Source organism: Athene noctua, chromosome 27 (assembly GCF_965140245.1).
Source record: "Athene noctua chromosome 27, bAthNoc1.hap1.1, whole genome shotgun sequence".
NCBI classification, from domain to species: Eukaryota; Metazoa; Chordata; class Aves; order Strigiformes; family Strigidae; genus Athene; species Athene noctua.
In genome coordinates, this window is record NC_134063.1 from 6,391,696 (window position 1) to 6,412,656 (window position 20,961).

The window sequence follows — 20,961 nt, forward strand, 5'->3', positions numbered from 1 at the left end:
TAAACCAGTGCCGTGTTCCTGTTGAAGCTGGTTTGTTCCTTCCTGGCAGGAATGACGACGACGCCAGCCCCTTCCCAGCAGCACCGTCAGCCAGCCGTCAGCCCCCTCTCCCTGAGCGCAGACTCCAGACGACCACAGTCACAGCAAATGTCTCCTACGCTTTCCCCTTTGTCACCAATTACTCAGGTAGGAACTTACTTGGAGAATTAAAATTTTTCAATCTTGAATTTATTATTTTACCTAGGGAGAAGCTGGCTGTAACTTCATCTCTTTCGTTTTGTAATTTTCTTCTTCAAATGTTTTCATTAATTCAGAGCCTTAAAAAGGGAAAGGTTTGTAGAGGGGACAGGTTTTCCTCTCGCTTTTCTAGAACCGTGGTAAAAAGCAACCATTAGGACACTTTTCTGTAAGGGTATTGTCCCAAAGTTAGTTTTGAAATTTAAAAGACATTTCTCTAATTCATGAGAGAAGCTCAATTCGCTTTTTTAATTGATTTGGAAAGTGTGACTGCGTGACTGAATGGATTATCAATTTCTGAGCTGGACATTCAGCTGGACTTTTAGACTATTTGTTCATTGTACACTGGAGGTGATATTGAGCCTTTTGAAACATGTTGTTGCCTGTTTCTGAACCTTTAGGTAACATTTCTTAAATGCGAGATGAGATAGTCCAGTTCTCTTGGTGTGAAACTTGATGTTCTTAACAATAAAGGGAGTTACCTGCCAACATGGATGATTTTGATTCTTCTTTTCAAGGCCGTGGCTATGGATGCGTTGTCTCTGGAGCAGCAGCTTCCCCCATATCCATTTTTTACCCAGACAACTTCCCAGCAACAGCAGCAGACCCAGGTGGCAAGTACACTGCCTCAGAATACTCCTTTAATGCAGACCTCTGGTTTACAGCGAGGAACACAGCTCCCCCCACTCTCCGTCACGGTACCTTCTTCCATCCCCCAGTCACCTCCGGGTAGCCAGACCCAACCGTCAATGGGAATAGACATCAACTCGGTAAGCAGCTCAGGGCAGTAGAGCTTCCCTTGCAAAGCCTGGTAGCGTACAGCCTGGTCTCAGAGATCAAGCTGGACAGCCCTCCTAAGGAGTGTTACGCTTAGGCGGAGTCTGAAGTAGACTTAGAATGGGTTTGGTTGACATTTCAGTATTTCATAGAGGAAAATTCGGGTTTAATTTGTGCTGAGGGTGGCCGTAGTTTCATAAAACCGTGTCCCTTATGACTCTGTGTTTGATTAGACCAGCTTAAATATATCAGCTTTTGTTTCATACCGTGCTGCTGCCGTTGCAGTGATACGTTTTCTGGCTGTTAAATGCAGTGCACCCCCAACACGTTCCGTGTTACACAGTGTGCTGTAGACCGGAGGCGTTAGCAGGACTTTGATAAAGAAACCTGCTAACAAGCATTTTCCAAAAGTTGGAGAGAACCAGGTACTTCCTATACTTTCTATATTTAGAACCCTTTCATTTTAAGGAATTTTGGAGCATACGTTATTATCTTCAAAAATCGGATTTGTGGCTGCCTTCTGATGCCCAGAAGAATCGGAGTGTATACATACACACCCCAATGATTTATGGACTGATTTCTTTTCTCGCTTGTTTTAACATGGTCTGTTATGAAATGTTCTGTCTGTCTCAGCATAGGAAAATTCAAAAGACAGAACAGGATCAGGGTTATACAGGCCAGTTAGGGAAGAATGTCACAGCTCGTTCTCTGCTCATTCTGCCCTGCTCTGTAGGATCTTGGTTGTCTGACATGTTGTGTCCTCCTGGTAGTGTGTAGTGACAGTAGCTGGTTTGAGAATAAGAAATCATTGTGTATTGATCTAGCACTTCATAGTGGATTTAATTTGTGGATGAAATTTTTAACCCTTTGTGCTGATAAGTGCTTCTTGAAAGAATCTGCTTCCCTTTCAGGATTGGAAGGGGAAGAGGGAAGGACAAATGCAGCAGTGGAAAGGACACTGACCCACTCAAAATGTGGCCCAGTGTTTTGATTCTAATACGTAGCTACCAGTACAGATGATTCTGATTTTTCATTCTTTGCTTTCTGTGTTGCTTTCCTCATCCTAAACTTCTTTACGACCTTAACTTTTAGGGTGCTGTGCTTATCTTTTAAAACAACTGAAATCATACATAAATAAACTTTTTCAATTGAAAGCTAGTTTATTGAAAAGCCTTTTGAGCTGGGTTACAGCCTCACTGACAGCTTTTACGTAGTTTTTATAAAGCAATATTGAAATTAATTTTGCTGTAGTTTGGACGTCTGCTTAAAGTGTGTCAGTAGGAATGCATAGCCAAAAGGGTCAGGACATGTTTTGTTGAGCTGTACGGAATTCAGCGTCAGAAAGCACTGGCAGTACAGCGTTCTCCCCCGCTGCAGAGCTATTCGATTAAATTACTCCTTTTCATAGAACTACTGGATTGCAGGTTTTCCTCAGTCATCTGTTAGCTTCTAAAAGGAGTATAATGAGAAGAGCTGTTCTTACTATTTATGTTAATTAGGGCAACATTCTATTTAAATGCCGTTAAGATTATTAATTTGTTCAAATCCAGGGTTCTTTATGACTGAAAGAAGGTAAATCTTCGAAAATGTGTTCTCAAGACGACTGAGAACAACGTAAATGTAACTAATATAAACCTTCAAAACGTGATGTGAATTCTCAGACAATGTCTGTTCCGTATCCTGGGGTAAAATGCAGCTTTGAGAAGGATTTCAGGCTGCATGGTTCTACACTTCAATCTTGATAACACACCGAGGCTGTTTAAGACTAGGCAGAGTAATACGAGAAGGATTTCCAGAGCCGTGTAAACACAGGTTAAGAATGTGTGGGTATGGCAGTTGAATTGAAGAATAAATTATATTATTTTCAAGTTATTCCCAGCTTTCAAGACTTACTTTTTGTAAATCGTTGGCTGACCAGATTTTTTGTGGTTTTTTTTTTTTTTTTTTTTTTTTTTTTTTAATTGAACGTTAACTGAGAACAATGAGAAAATGCTTCAACAGTTTTGCTTGTACAACAGCACTGCCCAGCTCTCAGCCATTCAGTCAGACAAGGCCATGCCCCACTGATACCTTAACTCTCTTCCTTTTTGCGGCATTGTTCACAGTAATCGTGTCTTCATACATACCCAAGAGCTGCTGAAGAGGATGGTTTCTCCCAGCTTCCTCGACCTGTATACGCCAGAAGTTTATAATTTTCCAACCTTCCATCAATCCCATGGTCTTTAATTCTGTGTTGTTCTGTAGGCTTCACTCCAGCAGTACCGCAGTAATGCTGGATCCCCAGCCAACCAGTCTCCCACCTCTCCTGTCTCCAATCAAGGCTTCTCTCCTGGCAGCTCCCCTCAAGTAAGGGACTCTGTGCTTCCACAGGCCTTGCTTCTTGTGTTTGTTTTCAGTTGAGTCTCTCCATTACTGACCCATAGTTGTCTCACTGTAATTGTACGTGCCTCATGCATTACTGATGTCTCATCTTGTTTGCAGTTTCATTCAGTTCCAGAGTTTTTCAATAGCTGGTGAATTGCCTTTTTATTGATTAAAGCTACTATTTGAATATGATTAGAACTCATTTCTTTGGGATGTACTGTGGACAGAACCTCCAGGTAGACCCCTTTCAATTAGCAATATCCTGTAGGAGCTGACAGATAAGGTTGGGAGGGCAGGAGAGAGAGAGAGAGAGAGAGAGAGAGAAACTTAAGTGCCTCTTGCAGCAGAATAACTCCTGTGGCACTAAATATCCCTTGTGTGGCCAAATGTATTTACATCAGCACCTTTTTTTTTTATGTGGAAACGGTACACTTTGAAATAAAATGCTGGAGAAAACGCTCTTGAAATTGGCAATTGTATCTTGTGGCTTGCAAGTAATGGGTTAGTAAGCACGCTTTCTTGCATGCTAGCTGGTTTTTCTTCCTATGTATTTATATACTCATACATCCACGTGTCCTATGGGCAAGTCATAGCTTGGGGTGTGTGTTATCCTACGAAGGGCAATTTTTCTCTGCCAGCAGCAAAGACAGGTTAAAACAAGGCAGATTTTGGGGGTGCCCCTAATGCAAGGGAGTGGATTTTCTGTGCAGAAATGTAATAAAATAGTAACAATAAAATAAAATAAAAAAATAATAATAAAAAAACAACAACAAAACAAAACAAAAAAATAATACAAAAATCTAACACTGCTAAAATAGCTCCATAAGGCTGCCCTTTTCCTAAATCCCACCTGTAGAAATGAGGTGCAGGAAGTTCTTCCAGAGCATCACAACAGAGTCTGAAAAAACATTTTCTGTTTCATCATTTAACGTTTAAGGCTGTAAGGAGGATCCTATCTAAATAAGTGCTGCCCCTTCATGGTTCCAAAGCTGAAGCTTCGTCTCTCCTTGCCATTAGCCAGAGACAGGTCACTGGTAAGCTCAGTACTAGATCCGAGTGTCAGGACTGTCTGGATTCTCTTAACCCTTGCTTAACTGCTTCTTAACTTCTCTCTCTTCTGCCTGCTTCTGCCAGTTCTGCTGTGTTCTGTGTGTGGCTCAAAGAAAACAAGCAAACTTACTCCTCTAGGCTGTCATGTAGAGCAAAGCTGTTGCCAGTCTTGCTGCAAATTCTCAGGTCCAGTTCTCATTTGGGCAGTGCATCCGATTTTGATTTTTGCATTGATTTTCTTTCCCCCTTGACTTCTCAATAACTCTTTCTTGGTTTTGTCCACAGACTTGTTGCCACTGGTCAGTCCAGAGTACTGGAGTGCAGCCAGTGCTCCCCAGTGGGGCGCACACTTGACTGTAATTTTTCCTGCTGGGTCTGTTTTATCCTGTAAACTCTTGCTTAGGTTCTGCTGTTTTCAAGTGGGACACCCTAACTCGGTGTGAAAGGAAGCGGGTTTATTAATAGTGCCTACTTTCGTATTGGCCTCTTAAAAATACCCACACAATTCTTTATTTTTGCTAAATTAAAAACGAGACAGCTTTCCTGCCTCCATCAATGAACTACAAGCGAGTAGTGGCGAGCGAGCTATCTGTGGTGGTGGTTGCAAATACTGAGCGTGGAGAGAAGCAATGGGGGAAGAAAAAAACAGTTTGGAAGAAAAATTTGGGTTGGTTGTGATTATGGGGGCAGCTCCCAAATAGCAGCATCCATTAGACTGTAGAGTAATCTGCCAAAAGCAAAGGCAGATTGGTTCCAACAGCAGAATATGCCCATTGTGGAACAGTCTGGCACTGGCTGACAAGAGTGGAATAAAGTAGGTGTGACCGGGTAGGCGTCCTCCACTTGCTCCTGTTCCTGTGATTAATTTTAGGTTAAATCGTTCTGCAGCGTATCAGTTCGATGAGTGACGTGCTCTAAAAATAGAAACCTGTGGTTTGATTTTTATCACAGACGGTTCATTCACCAGAAGTTTATTTTTCATCTTTCCACATCTCCAAATCTATTTGCTCTTGTGTTTTAGATGTGTGTTTGTTACGAAGGTCTTCCTGTTCAAACACGAATTGAAAAGCTCTGCTTGTAGTTCTCAGCTTTGTGTTTGCATGGCTTTTCATTGACAATGGCTTGTTTATTACTACCTCGCTTTTCTCCTCTAACACCTGGCATACTGTTCCAATTAGGCAGAAATCTGCTTTTTTTTAGTAGAATGGCTGTATACTGGATAATATGGTATGTATTTTTAGATTAATAATTTAAGCCAGGGGTTTTGTGGTTTGGTTTGGTTTTTTTTTTTTTTTTTTTCTTTTTCCTTGCAGTCACCACATCATTAACCCAAGAAGATGTACTGTTGACAAAACAGACCTCATCTAGTGTTTCTGGAGGAGATGGTGTTAGCAAGATGTTTTTCACAAAGTTGTCGATAAATTATTCTAGGACTCTGAAGTGTTGAAGTAATGACATTTCCAGTTGATTTCCTTTGGGGGTTTCAGTGCTTACAGATGTGATAACCAGTATAGTTCAGAGCTGAGGAATAAATACGGGCTGGTGTGTTTTGGTAGGAGTTACTAAACCAGAATAGCACTAATAGATTTTAGTCTTCTGTTTATTATTTTTCACGTTGCCCAGACTTTTTAGGATGGGAACGATGCTTAATGGAATGCAAATATTTTCGGTTTTGCCCTACTTCTGAAAAACTCCTGTAAAAATGAAATGTCAGAAGTTAAAGGGAAAAAAAAAAAACAAACCCTTGATCCTCTTTGGAGCTCTCAAATAGCGATTGTATTTCTAGTGCTGGTCTGAACTGGCTTTGATTCACGTTGCGTATGTGACATCCTGAAGCGCACATTTTTCATTAGAAATTTTTATAAAGCATCACACAGTTTTGAAGCCGTGCTTAAGATGGGAACAGTTTTCCTGTGATAGAGTTAAGCTTGGCTGGTCCTGATGCACTTGCTTGAGTTAACTCTAGGTTGACTCCATTATTATTTTTTTTTTTTAAGAAGGAGGTAACACACGTAGCAGCGAGTTGAGTAATGTGGAGACTGAGTAGTTGATCAAAGTGTACCAGGGCAGCAAGTAGGATGTCGGCGGTTTAAAGAAAAGTGTGGGGGTTTTTTTATTTAAGTAGTGCTTGGCTTTTTCTCTTATCAGGTATAATGTGGCTCTTGCTTGTGTTGTTTGATAATTTCCTTGTAGCCCTGTCTCATGCGAGGGATAGAGCAGCCACAGTAGTTTTGAGGACCGGATGATAAATTGGAAGACTGGTTCCAATAATAACCATTTTCTATTTTTATCTGCTTCTAAGGAGGGTGTTAAGCTGCAAAGATGTCATTATTGTTCTGTGGTCATTGCTGTGACAGATCATAAATGCCCAGGAAAGTGAATCAGAATCTTATTTTTGTCCGTAAAACCCTATTCTTGGCTCAGGCTCCGTTTAATCAGTATTGAGGACAAGCTGGCTTTGTTCGGTTAAACCATTTCTGACTGAGAAATCACCGTTACAATCCTCTCCGACAGAGATGTGGGGCAGTTGTCTACTACCTTTTCTGACTCTGCCGGCGTCGCCCTGGAACGTGCAGCAGCGTGGAGGTCGTAAGGCTCGTGTTTCCAGTGTTGGGCCGTTATCCAGCAGCCCTGCAGCAAATTTCTCTCTTCTCCAAGTGCATTCAGACCGTGCCCGCGCCCTCGCATGCAGCCGGGGGGAAGCACTTCATGGGGATGCTTCTTGGATCCTGCAGGATGTGCTCAGCGAGGAGTTTTGTAGCACGCGCAGCATGTGCTGAACTTTCAGCCACCTTCCCCCACTGAGTCTCATTCTGGGGCTGTGAATTCCTCCCTTGATGCCACATTTATCCAAAAACATCCATATAACGGGATAGCTGAGGATTCTGGCTGAAGGTGGCGAGGTTTTTGTTTGCTTTAAAAAGAATATATTGTTGCTTCTGTCCTGATAGTCTCCTCTCGTAGAGGTTGTGGGCGTTTAATTTTATTTTTTTTTTTTAATACAAGACTTGCATTCTTTTTCTTGCATGCCACCTGCAAATAAGCTGCACTGAGATACGCTACTGGTGCAGGAGGGAGAATGTTTAAAGTGTGATGTTTGCTGAAATTTTTATGTTCACTGTTGTGGACATCATCCGGTGGTTTTTTGAGTATCTTAATCTTTGGCTGTGTTCAGTGCTCTTAGCTGTGGCGGCTGGTGTAACTCTGTTCTGATACTTCCTAGGCTTTTGCTTAATTTCATACGCTGTTTAGGTTTTTAAGGAGAAAATTTGTAGCCTTCCTCTTTTCATGTGTAGATAAACCAGCTGGAAAATGCTGTGGAAGGTATTGATTTTTTAAATTTTTTTTTTCAAGATTGATGCAAACTCTCCATGTAAATTGTCTTTTATAGACACCATCTTTTATAGGTGCTCTGTCAGCAGGTGAGGTTTTTCAGCTGGAATATCAGGATTTGTGAGTTTTAAATAAGGAGTGATCTCTCTGTGATTTCTTTTATATCTGGCAATTCTATGGGACAGTATGAATAGTATTAAAACATTGACCTTGAATTCTTGGTCACCTTTAGAATAATTGATAAATGATGGAGGATAACTGATGCTTGTCATGATAGAGGAGACATTAAAATTAGCAAGGCCGAGGAATTCCTCCTGAGAGATTCTTGCCTTTGAACTGCTGATAACATGCTTTACTGGGCTTCCTCCTTAACTTTTCTGAGCTGCAGCTGAAGAGAAATGACTTGAAAACGTCAGGTCTGTTTTAGCACGTTGTTGTCTCGGTGGCTGTGCCGTGAACACGAGGTCGCAGGGACAGCGAGTGGTCACTGCCTGCGTGCTGGCGGTCAGCTTTGCATTTTGTTTGAACGTGCAGCTTACTTCTCTGTGGGGTTTGTCTTTCACACACACACACAAAAAGTTCACCAAAAAAAGCTGAAGTCGCAGAGTGCTTTTGTTTGGTTGTTTTTTTTTTTTTGTTTCTCGTGTTACCTAGCGCACTCGTCTGTTTTCATAAATCAGAAGTTTTCTGTGTTGTATGTCCTCCGTGAGGAAGTTCGTTTGGTTTACTTGACTGTATTTTTGTGCTTACCAAGAGGCAGCGTAACATGGAAGGATTTGTGTGTTGGAGGGGAATACTGACCGTGTTTTGAATTTGCTGGTGGTTAGTGGTTGTTAATGATAAAGGGCACTGCTAACTAACTGTGAGAAGAATCGGTCGGAAGGCTCGAGTCGCTCGCACACCGTGGGTACGTCTGTTTGTGAGATTTTTGCACCATAAAGACTCTGTTTTGTTTTCAGCATTCTTCCATTCTGGGGAGTGTATTTGGTGACTCCTATTATGATCAGCAGATGACAGCTAGGCAGGCTAATGCCCTATCCCATCAGGTGAGCAAATTCATCTCAGATTTTCAGCTATGTTTCGGCCACTTTCAGCTTAAAATAACTATAGATCAACTTCTGATTATTATATGTGAGATCACATTTTGTCCATATAGTTTTACTTCTGTTATTTTTAGTTTGCAATACACAGGGATTTGTTTTCTTTTTTTATTTTTATTTTTATTCCCCCCCCCCCCCTCCCACTTTCTTCCCCTTCCTTCCTCTTAGCCATTGTAGCAGATGTTTGTAAAGGTGTTCTGCCAAGTTTATTGGATTAAAAATAATGAAAAGAGATCAAAAAGCCCCCACATTTCTGGCCATAGTTACATTTGGGAAGGACTCACTTGTAGGTGGTAATAATATTTACTCCTGAATTTGGCAAACAGCTCATGCATGGTACCAAAACCTAGCAAGCACACCCCTGCCTTTGTGAGTTCAGCCAGCCAGTGCATCGATCTGTTCGAGGGTGCAAAATGCTCTGGTAGCAGGGAAAAATAAGTCAGCTTCTGAGAGGTGGTGCTTGATGGGCAGATCCCTGAGTTAGTAGCATGAATTATGAGTTTTTTCACTTTTGTTTTAAAGCTCCCTTTTCTTTTGTTCTTACGATATCGAAAGCAGCAATTTTATTTTTGCATCCACCCCCTCCTCATTCCCCTGCACTCTGAATTTGGCAGTAAACTATTCCGGAAAGTTTAAGTGAAAATAGACCACATTTGATCAACGAAACCTAAAGATGAATTTGTTTGCCTGTCTCTTTCAACGTTACTTCCCGTACTTGAGCTTTGTAAGTTGTTTTGCTTTATTTCTTCGTGCTTAGAAGTAACAATTCCTTTGTGCCTTGGTCTTCAGCTTGAACAGTTTAACATGATAGAAAACGCCATTAGTTCCAACAGCCTGTACAGCCCTTGTTCCACCCTTAACTACTCCCAGGCCGCCATGATGGGACTCACTGGCAGTCATGGCAGCTTGCAGGACTCGCAGCAGCTCAATTACTCCAGCCATGGAAACATCCCCAACATCATTCTTACAGGTAAGAAAAATCACAGACTTAACCCGCAGGTAAAAGCATCCCAAGTGTCAATGTTTCTCTGTTGTGCAACAGCTCCCTTCGAGCCAAGAAAGCAAAAGGGGTGAAGGTTTTGTTTCACCTGGTGTAAAGGTTCATGTTAGTGCCCTGGTGTATCTGCTGAGTGCTGGGGAGCCCCACGGCCTCGTTTAATCCCAGCAAACAGGTAGAGCTGCAATGGCAGCACTAATTATCTTACAGATTTTTTCCCTGCCTCTGAATTTACTGGATCCTCTGCCGCAGTGAGGGAGAAGCGGTGAAAGCTGAACTTCTTCCTCTGCTGCTCTGCTCGAGCTTGCCAACAAAGGATTTTTTTTTAGTGTCACATATGGTAGCGAATCTGGTCACAGTTGGACATTTGGAAAGAATTTCTGCACAGGCCACTGAGAAAACTGTAGTTCAGTCCATACTTCAGCCAAGGATTCTTGCTGATGAGAATCACACAAATTAAGGTTATTCCTCCTAAACCGAAGGGTCGGAGAGACTCAAGTGACACCTTTGTGGCTCCTAAATATGAATTTTGTTTTGTGTTGGGTCATTGTGATGGGTTTGAGGTGCTCTGACAAATCTGCAATTCATCCAGCAGGGAATGGGGATAGAGGTTTCTTGTCTGAAGCTCAGCCTTAGTTCAGCAAATTATTCCAGGATTTTTGCAAGCTGTTTTATGCCCTGTCTGCCTGGTGAATGTGTATTTGCTGAGTCCTGCCGACACCTTTCTCATCCTCTTCCCTGCAGTGACAGGAGAATCTCCTCCCAGCTTATCAAAAGAACTGACCAGCTCTTTGGCAGGAGTGGGAGACGTCAGCTTTGACACGGATTCCCAGTTCCCTCTGGATGAACTCAAAATTGACCCTTTAACCTTGGATGGACTGCACATGCTGAACGACCCAGACATGGTCCTCACCGACCCCGCCACAGAGGACACGTTCAGGATGGACCGGCTGTGAGGCGCCGACGCCGGGAGCGGGGGATGACGCTTGTTCCTGGAGCCCGGCCGAACTCGAGAGTCCAGCGGGTCAGTCGTGTCGGGACAGGACCTGTCCTGCACCACGTGTACAATGAGTAAAGCTTGTCGTTCTAAGCTTGCAGCGCTGCAGACCCCTACTCCCTGTCGCGCCGTATTTCACCCCTTATCCACTCATTGCCATTAATGAGTAAGGAGTTTCCATCAGCCTTTTCCTCTCCAGAGCCCCCTCCTCCCCTTCTCCCCCCCACCAAAGCTCCAGCGTTAAGTTGTCAATTTATCCTTTGCACTAGAAAAAAGGGGGTGGTTTTTGGGCAGGCGAGGAAGGTTCAGAGCCAAGGGTAAAGAGATTCTTTCTAACGTACCAATGTGTGTTGGCTGCTGGTCGAGGCGGGGAGGGGGAAGCACCGATTCCACCCCCTCCACACACACACACACACACACACAGACTTCTCTCTCCCACCCGCCCCACTGATTCGAAAGCAAATCCTGCGTTGCCACCCTCTGGGAGGGGCTGGGGGAGCTTCGGCCGTTTTGACTCTGCTTTGTGACAGCTGCTTCGTAGAGTAAAACGCTTCTTCCTTTCTGGAAATGCCATGTTTGTTTGCAGGTTTGTTCCCTCGGTGTCGTCCCGCACCCGCTGCCTCTCCTCGTGCCCCGAGCAAACGCGCGTTCTCGGCAAAGCGGAAAAGCAGCCTGGCAGCCCAATGGCCTTTTGTAGCCAGCTAGTCAAAAAAAGGCAACTGTAAACACTATTTTCAAAGCTTTTTTTTTTTTTTTTTTAAATATATATGTAATATATATATTTATAAATATATGTATACATATATAGAGAGAGCATTTCTGAGCACACAAAAAAGTACTATAATTCATTACTTGATTAGCACGGAGGAAGGATCAGAACATTTTAAAGCAGCTAAAAGAATATAGGAGACTAACTTGCAGAGCATATTTCTAATTTTACTTTTGTGAGAGATTCCTGGGCAACAGGAAGGACATTTCTATAGCAATGCCTGGCTCAAATCATGATGACTATTTTTTATTTTTTATTCTTATTCATTACTTATTCTGTTACCATTATTTATGACCTTTTTGGTTTTTGTTGTTTTTTTATTTTTTATTTAAGTATTTGGATATTAGGAAAGTAGCTAAACTACATACAGCCAGTTGAAGCACTCTACATAATACTTGTACAGTACATCTTTTTTGTGTTTTTATTCCAGAAATATATTATATATATTATATATATAGGTATTTTTAACTAACTGGAATTTTAAACAGATGTTAAGCAGAAGTGAGGAAGCCTAAGGCAAGTCTAGATGTTTTCCTTTTATATAGTCAAAATAGGGTGGCAGGAACTTAGACATTCCTTCTTTCACCCTGGGGAAAAAATAGCTTGCTCCACAGTGAACAGTACTGTATCCTCGAACAGGTTGAGATTCTGTTAAATTTATAATAGACTATTTCTGTTAGTCCTTGTTAATATTCTGTGCTGCAGTATAACGGACTGGTGAATGACACTTTATCAATGGCAGATTGAAAAGACCAAACCACAAACCACCCATTGACTCTGAGTTGGTGGCTTCACTCAAATGCCGTGGCTGAACTGATGAGGATTCCCAGATCTCGGCACTTGGGACTCTTCTCAGATTTGAAAAATGCGTTTAAAGATTTATCAAGAGCCCAGCAGGCTCGTAGTGATTGCCAGGGGCACTGCTAAATCGTTGTCTTGTTACACTAGAACCTGCGCAGTAACAGAATCTGTAAGTGCAGGACCCTTCTCTTCAGTAGAAGTTAGGAGTTAAAATGATTTTCAGTCTTATTAACAAATTAAAAGTTGTTGCGCCTAACACCCCGAGCATGGGACGGACAAACACCTGCTAGAGGAAAGCCTTTCCATGCAGTAGGGCTTGAACATCCACCTCTATTTTTGTTCAACGCAGCCTCATTAAAGAGCCATTTTAGTTTCCATTCCAGGAGGAGTTGTGGTTTTTTGATCCCCCCCGCCCGCCTCCTCTGGCATGGGAGTTCCACATCTGCTCTCTTCCCACTCGATTTGCATCAGCTGGATTTGCTTTTTGTCTAAAAACGTGTCCGCTCTTTCTCAGCTGTCATGACTTTCACGTGGAAAAAAAAATACAAAACCCCTCAGCGCTTCTCCTTGTCCTATTCCCCTCGAGAAAAAAAAAAGAGTTTTCTTTGCTGTTTTCAGCAAGTGATAAGGAAGGTCTGTGGAGGAGCCAGCCTGCTCTTAATGAGTTATACTAGGTTTCTGTGTGCTTCCAGAAATCGGTGGGACGCCGTCCTGAGATTCACGCAAACGCTGCTGAGCAGAATCGTTGTTGGGATCTCTCTAATCCGGGTGCGTGTTTGCTCACCTTTGTGCCATTAGTTGACCATTTGCACTAAAAATGTTTTGGTTTTTTGGTTGGGTTTTTTTTTTTTGTTTTTTCTTTCGCTCTCTTCGCTTACCCGTGTCTTTTTTGTGTTCCCTCCCACTCAACTGAAAGGGGATCCTGCATCTTTGTTGAAAAACGGTTTTTGTCAGGATCTGAGCCCAGTAGTACGTTAACTCCTGGTGTCTGCTTATTTCAGATTGCTAATGCTTTTTCAATTTAAGGAGGAGGGGAAAAAAAAAAAAAAAAAAAAAAAAGGTAGCTTCGAACAGGAGTAAGGTGGGCACAGGTGACTCGGAATCCTTTGCTTTGAAACAGCCAAAGGTACAGTGGGAGTTGACTACGCTTCTTGCAGTTCACGTAGTTCCCTGCTGGGATTTCTGTCTGTATGCGCTCTCGTTCCAATGACTCTCATGCATGTAAATTCTTGTTTGTGATCTATTTTTTTAAAACCAGAGTCACTTCAGAATGAAGCATCCGAGTAGAGATGAGATTCCTCACTGGAGACTTTTACAGGGAGCTGTTGCTAAATGCTACCTTCTAATTTTTTTTAATCTACGTGTGTATATAAGAGATCTTGTTTATTAGACTTGTATGTAGACATTTAAAATGGCCTTAATTTAAAAATAACACGTCTGGATGCAACTGTCAAAATTAGGGACCATCTAGTTGAGAGAAATCCAGGTTTTTGTTCCTTTCGTGCGGGGCAGGCGGGGAAGGTGCTTTGGGAGTGGGAAGGAGGCCGTCGAGGTCAGCGTGGGAAGCGGATGAGGGCTGTGTGTGACAAGATGTGCTTCATCTCGGAAGCCCCAGTAGTGGGCAGGAAAAAAGCTGCTTTTAGTCCCGACCCTTTGAGAACCGGAGCAGTTATCTGACAGCTCTTGCATTTTGCCTCCCGGGAGGCCGGTTTCCTGACAGCATCATGTAGGAACTGCACTCGGAGAGGGATTTTTCTCCCCCTCTCCCCTTAAAATTTATGTTTTTGTAACGTGTGTGTGCATAAGGCTGATTTTAAAGCAAACCCAATCCATTAAGTTGTCAAGCGTAAACCTGGAGCGGATCCCCAGTGTTTTTTTCAGCACGCTTAATCTGATTTGATTTGAAAATTCAGCGGTACCGTTTTCTTTTTAAATTGTGCCTGTAAGAGCGAGAGCTGTGGGGAGCAGCTGGCCCTGCCCGCCCAGGGGCAGACGGGAGCAGGGGAAAAAAAAAAAAAAAAAAAAAAAAAAAATCAGTGAGCAAAAAAAAAAAAAAAAAGTAGTATTATTTATAACTTTTTTGAGTTAAATGATGTTGAAACTGTCTGGTGTCTCAAAGGGTTACTGTCCAAACATACCTGCTGAGTGAACCCTACCCCCTCCCTACAACATGTGTTTTTATATATATATATATATATATCTTAAAAAGTTCCCAAGCTAGACTGTTGCATTTGCCAATACAATGGGGAAATAATAGGAATAAACCTTCAGTGTATTAAAATACTGTGATTTTCAACAGAAAACCAGAACTTTTGCGGTTGGTGGCGGGGCGGGGGAGGCTCTTTTCACTGTACATAGCGTTCGCATCCTCTCTGGAATGAATCTGCACAGGGCGGCTCGGTCACGGCCGCATGCGTGACCGGCCACGGGCAGCGCCGAACCTCTCGGCTCGCTACGGCTTCTGCATGTCACTGAAACACTTCGCAGCGACCCTTAACTGTGCAAAACCTTCCCTGTACAGAGAATCTTTCCGTTTAGTTGATTTTTTTTTTTTTTTTTTTTTTCACAAGAGGGGAAAAGGTTTCCAGAAAGAGGCTGCAAATTCGTTTAAAAAATTGTTAATTATTTGTACTTTTTTCTTAACCTTATAAATCGAATTGATTGATATATTATTTTTTTTTTTTCCACAAGCGTTGCCTGGTGTGAATCCGTGCGATGAGAACGCTTGTGGAGGAAAAGGAGCTGCCCTCTAGTTTGCATAAAAGCAGCATCCGATAACTTAGAGAATCATTTAACCCCCTCAAAAACAAGGCCTTGACTGTGCTTTTTTGTAAAAGCTTGGATTTCTGCAGAAATAATAATTAAGGCTTGAGATCTATCCCTTAACGAGCATGGTCCTCGCCCTGGAAACCCCCCTCTGTACAAGAAGGAAGAAGAAGCCCCCTCATCATCCCGTAGGTGACAATGTACGCTGTGCTTTCAGGAGAAAAAAGAAAACAAACAAACAAACAAACAAAAAAAAGCGTTTATTCCTCTGAAAAATGGAACCCCCGTCACTGTGATGGCAATGTGAAAGCGCAGGTAGCGTTTGTTACGTGTGTCTGTTCTTTTTAAAAAACAAAAAAGCCCAAAAAAAAGAAAAAAATTAAAAAAATTTGTAGTGTTCCTGTTCTTTGTATTTTTAGTTGCATATTATTTATACTGCGCAGTGTAGGCATGGATTGCATGTCAGTTTTCTATGCGGGCACCATGATGACATTATAACTGTGTATTATAAATCATTTTTACCTTTTTAAACAGAATCATTGTGTGGAATTTCTATACTGCAAAACAAAACACTACATTACGTACTATATTCATTTGTGTTATTTATTTTATTATTTTGTGGGGGTGGGGAGGGAGGGGGGTGGTTTTAACTGTGGTGTATATTGCCTTATGTGGGCTTGACCAATTTTATCAAAATAAAGGCCTGAAGGGGTAAAATACGTTTACTGTTTTCTTCAGTAAATTGGAGGCTGCCGTAGGGGCTGCTGGACTGGAGTGGAAAGTTTAAAGGGAGGCGGATCCGTAGCGCAGAGGGTCTGCAGGGAGGGAAACGCAGCTGTAACGCGGTCGGTAGCCAGAGGGGGTTCGGGTCTCGGGACGGTTTGATGTCGGTGATGGTGTGGTGGGGACGAGGAGCCTCGTCGGGCCCTGTCAGACCCGTCTCTGTGCCCCCACCTCCCTGCAGGGGACTCGGCGGGTGAAAAACCTCGCGCCCCCTGAGCCCGAACTGCTCTGCGCCTCGGGGACTCGAAGGCTGCCCCGACGGGCCGCGCAGACGCTCAGAGGAAGGTCCCGCTGCTCTTTCTCCCTTGCAGGTTTTTCTCCTTTTGAAACACGAAGCGTCTCGGCTCTCGGGAGGCCGCAGGAACCAGACCGAGGGGGGAAAGAGCGAGGGTGGGGGGCGCTGGCCCCGCCGTCCTGCTCCCGGTCGGTGCTTCGAGGTCCCGGGGGTCGGGGGCAGACGCGGACCCTCCCCTCCTGGGGTTCGGAAGGTGGCGAATCCCCCCCTTGATGTGTTGTCACCGCGGGGGCTGCTGTTGCCACCTCGTGCCCCTCGTGCCCAGCTCAGCCTGTTGCTTCTTTAAGGGTCACACGAGTCGTTTCGTAACTTAAGTTGCAGGAAAATGGCGAAACAGCGTTTGTTTTGTTTGATCTTAGTTCTTTTTACTTTATATTTTGCTGTTAAGTAGCTACAGGAGAATAATGTAAATGCTCCGTGTTGTGTTTTCTGACGTACGTTTCCTGCTTGCTGGAGAATCCGTGATCTAACGTCGGTGTTATCTGGTGTGGTCAAAGGTCCGATTTTGTTGCTCGTGTTTTAATTTAGCAATTGGTTCAGCTTTAAGACAACGTAATTTCAGGCAGAAAACCCATGTGGCAAGACACACATCTGGTTTTTTTAGGAGACAAAGGGAAAAATTCTGATGGTTCTTGACCCGTCTCCAGCCCTCTGCTGTCAGGACAGGCCTGGGGGCCCCTGGCAGCAGGTTGCTGGTGTCGGTTCCGCCGTCGGGAGCCGGTTGCTTTGAGTTGATCCAAGTGTTTGTCCCGGTTTCCAGGAGCTCTGGTGTGGCCGTGCAGCAGGGCAGGGCAGCGCCCGCACCGCTCCGCGCCATCCCGCAGCTTCAGAGGGATGAGCGAGGCCTGGAGCCGCGGTTTCCCCGCGGAGCTTTTCCGCTCGGAAGCCTCGGCAGGACCCGAGGCCTCGGCACAGAAGCGAATCCTCGGGATCCCGAAGCGCGTTGCTGCCGTAGGTGCTTCTGTCTCCAAACGCTGACAAAGCTGCCGACGTTTTCTCACAGCGTGACGACAGGATGGAGGTGACTGTTCAGATAATTTTACTCCCTAATTGGGCCTGCCTTCAGCCCGGACAGACTTCCAGATACCGCTACTTCATTCCTTCGGAATTTGCAGACAGTATTTCCCCTTGGTGCCTGTCGATGCGTTCAGGCAAGTGATAAAGCTACGAGCAGAAAAACTAATCACAGTGTTTGTGGGAGTCGCGCGTGGGGCTGCGCGGCCTTGGGGATAAATCGCGGTTTTTCTCGCCGTCTTTCTCCATTTTTTAAGAAACTGGGACCTGCCGCTGCGGGCGGGCCCATGTCACAGCGGTTTGGTTTGGAGCGTGGACGTGCTGGTGTTGAATTTGTGGCTGGTTCTAGTCTCCTTTTATTGAGCTCAAAACCAAAAATCCATCATGTGAGCAGTTGATCCTCTCCCTGTAGCTGCGTTCTACCCATGTGCAGAAGCGGGGGGTGTTTTCCGAGCTGGTGTAAGGATTCCTCCTCTTGGATAAATCCTTTTTCAGGGGTGACGGCGGTTTTGTGGGGTGTGTAGAGCTGAGCTCAAGGTTGGCTTTAACTGCAGCGGGAGACCTGATCTACCCTGGGACTGGTTTGCTGGTAACGACGTGGCAGAAACCTCCCCGGGAGGGAACTTAACCTGGGTGAACGCCGGGAACTCAGACAGACGCGTCCTGGCTTTGAGGCATGTTTGCGTCTGTTGGTCTTAAAATTGTTGATTTTTTTAAAATCTGTGTTGGATCGAGAGTTTGTTTTATAGTCTTTTCTTTGCGCTGTGTGGTGGCTGAGGCAGAACGAGGTGGGCCCGGCTCCGTGAGGAGCTGGTGGGTGTTTGAATGTGCTGGCAGGCGACGGTTGCTGCCTGATGCTGTTCGACTCTTCCGCTCAATGTTTTGCAAACCCTGAGAGGCCGAGGGGACGCACACCCAGTGAACCGACTCCAACCTGCGGCAGAGGAATGGGGACAAACAGCACCGAGATCGTAACAGACGCTCTCGGAGTGGAGAGGCTGTCGGGAAGGTTTTGCTCCCCAAAGGGGAACTGGGTCTGCGCCCTGCCATGAACAAAGGAGGCGTCGCTCCGCTTCCAAAGCCTCTGGAAATGAGACAAAACCACAACGGTTGGTGCTTCTGCTGGAGAATTGCAAGTCCTGGAGTCGGAGAGTGTTGAGGCTTCTGAGCAGCTGGTGCTGGGCAAAGCCCGGGCGCATCCTGTTGTGCTGAACCGGCTCCATCCCCGGCTCCCGGGTTTTTGTGGCGCCATGCTTGTGCTCGGCACTTCCTCGTGCTCCGGAATTCCTCGTGCTCCGGAATTCCTCGTGCTCCGGAATTCCTTGTGCTCCGGAATTCCTCGTGCTCAGGAATTCCTCGTGCTCGCGCTTCCTCGGGAGGGAAGCTGAGGGGGACTGAGCTGACGCGTCGCTCGGGGCCGCGCGTCCGTCGGGGAGCGCTTTGCGGGGCCGTGAGCTCCGAGTCGTTCCGTTTTTCTGCGTTCAATATCGTTACAACCTCACGCAGGTAAAGCTTGAAAATCTGCCGAAGGGCGCCCTGTTCTGCGGGTAAACTGAGAGATTTTTAATGGCAGTTGAGATTTTTAAGTAGGAAAATGCAGAGTTACAGGGAAATGCGTGTCCCGTCCCGGGGAACGTTCTCCACCAGATACAAATTGTGTGAAATATTTAAAGATCAGCCTGAGACCTGTGCAGATTCATCCACCTTCAGTCCCGCAAGAGGAGTTTTTAGTTTTTCCCTCGATACGTTTAAATCGTCCTTGTTGAGTTGGGTGCGGGCGAAGGGCGGCTCTGGGTGAGGCGGCGGCGGGGTCGTGGCTGGGGCCGGGGGGGGCTCTGCCCCCACCCCTGGGGCTGCTGCGGCCTCTGTACCTGTCCTTGGGGGTCGTTCAAACCAACGGTTCTGGTCTGTGGTGTAGAAAAATAAAAAGGGATGAAAGGTCTGCGCTTAGAAATCTAATGTAAGAACCGGTTTCCGCAGCTGGAGTAGTGGAGTTGTCAGTGTTTCCCTCAGAACTTTTACAGGCTTAAACTTGCTCGTAGAAATGGGAGTTGGTTTATACCACACCAAGGGCAATTTTTTAAATTCAACAAAACCTGCTCTGGCTATTTGTCGAGAGAGAAGAACAAGCACTTCTCGAGTCTCCTTGCTCGTGTCTGATGTCACAAACCTCCGTTTGAAAGGAAGAGGTTAAGCTTGGCTCAAATTTGGAATTTCTACGGCATTAAATATAGAGAAGATAAATAGGTGAAGCTTCTGTCCTTGCAGAGTAGCTTAACAGTTATATGATAATATTTATGGGGCAAAATGCTGGGGGGGGTCGGGCATAGGCCTCGCTTAAACAAAACTGGTTTTACTCACCGGGTCTGGAATACTGCTGGAAGATTTACTGTGTGTAAATGTACCCTACACCCCCCCACCTCCCGCCAGCGTTACACAGCGTAGTAATTAACCCGTTGTACTTCAGTCAGCTAGTAACTAATAAGACAGTAGATATTGAGGTTTTATTTTGGGGAGAAAATAGAAGTTTTAAATGCTTTTTCTTCTGACCTTAACGGAGTCCGTCCCCCCCCCGTCCCCCCCTGTCCCCGTGGAAGGATTCCTTGTAGAAGAAGTGGAAGTGAAATGTATTAGTACTCATGAAGGGAAAAGTTTGATTTTAATAAAATTAAACTCAGCTGCTTTTGGCAGCTTCTCTCACAGACTGGCAGCTAAAAACAACTTTATGTAGTTTGTTGAGCTTGGGGAAAAATGTCAAATTTATGCATTTTCAGAGACAGTATAATATACTGTTCTTTACAAGCTAAACTTTTTCTATTAAGATAATTTGTGGATTATTTCACTGATATATGCAATCCTATATTCAGCTACAGCGTTGGTGGCACAGGAACTCTGGAAAAGTTGTCCCTGCGACATAGAAGTTTTATTTATTGTGTTGTTTTTTTGTTTTGTTTTGTTTTGGTTTTTTTTCTATGGGTAAAGTGGAAAACTGAAGTTGGCTTTAAGTGTTTGCAATCTGAGAAAATGATGTGAAAAAGCAGCTCAACTCAATGTACATTCTTTTCAATCTTTTCTTTTTGTGTGAAGGCTTTTGTCTTTGTATCTTTGCATTATTTGTAAATGAAATGTAATAAAAGTTCAAATGTTTTTGTCTCGGGCTGCTTAGCTTTTTCTTAGTTTTGTTCGTTGTTTGTTTGCTTTTTTGACTGGTGGTTTTCGGTGTGGAGGTATTGGTGTTTCAGTGCTCACGCTTATAAACAGCAAAATCAAATGATTTTGGTTAGCTGGCTGCTTACAGCTGCGAAAACCAAACTCTTCCTCTGCCAGAAGAAACTGCAGACGGATCTAAAAGACGCAAAACATTGTCAGAAGCCTCGAAATTTAAACTCTCTCCAGAAATATCCCCTCTGTTGTGACATCTCCTGGTGATGGTCTTGACTTTTCCCAGGCCAGAGCCTCGGCCACGCCGCTGCGGAGCTTTCGGGGGTAAGGAGCGTCTGTCTGTCTGTCTGCCCAGTCCAGGTGGATTTTTGAAAGAGAAAACGAGTGTGTAAATTGCTTAATTGCTTAATTAAGTTGTCATACGTGCGTGCTTCAACACCCAGGCGTAGCCTCACCGTGGTGCCTCTGGCGTTGGGGCGGCCGTCGAGGTGATGTTTGACCCCCTCAGCTCGGGTG

At 44.4% G+C, this 20,961-nt stretch overlaps 1 protein-coding gene across 6 annotated transcripts in view; it reads left to right on the plus strand.

The window, feature by feature from the left end:
• CRTC1 (CREB regulated transcription coactivator 1) overlaps nt 1–20,441 on the plus strand; it is a 52,540-nt gene extending 32,099 nt beyond the window's left edge. For 3 of the 6 annotated variants that reach the window (XM_074927785.1, XM_074927789.1, XM_074927786.1), the window contains 6 exons: nt 50–186; nt 756–1,007; nt 3,259–3,360; nt 8,721–8,807; nt 9,651–9,831; nt 10,603–20,441. In XM_074927785.1, the coding sequence (XP_074783886.1) occupies nt 50–186; nt 756–1,007; nt 3,259–3,360; nt 8,721–8,807; nt 9,651–9,831; nt 10,603–10,814 (971 nt within the window). In that variant the 3' untranslated portion in view covers nt 10,815–20,441. The remainder of the gene's footprint in view (nt 1–49; nt 187–755; nt 1,008–3,258; nt 3,361–8,720; nt 8,808–9,650; nt 9,832–10,602) is intronic. The other 3 variants (XM_074927787.1, XM_074927788.1, XM_074927790.1) reach the window with 3 other exon arrangements.
• The last annotated feature ends 520 nt before the right edge of the window (nt 20,442–20,961 follow it).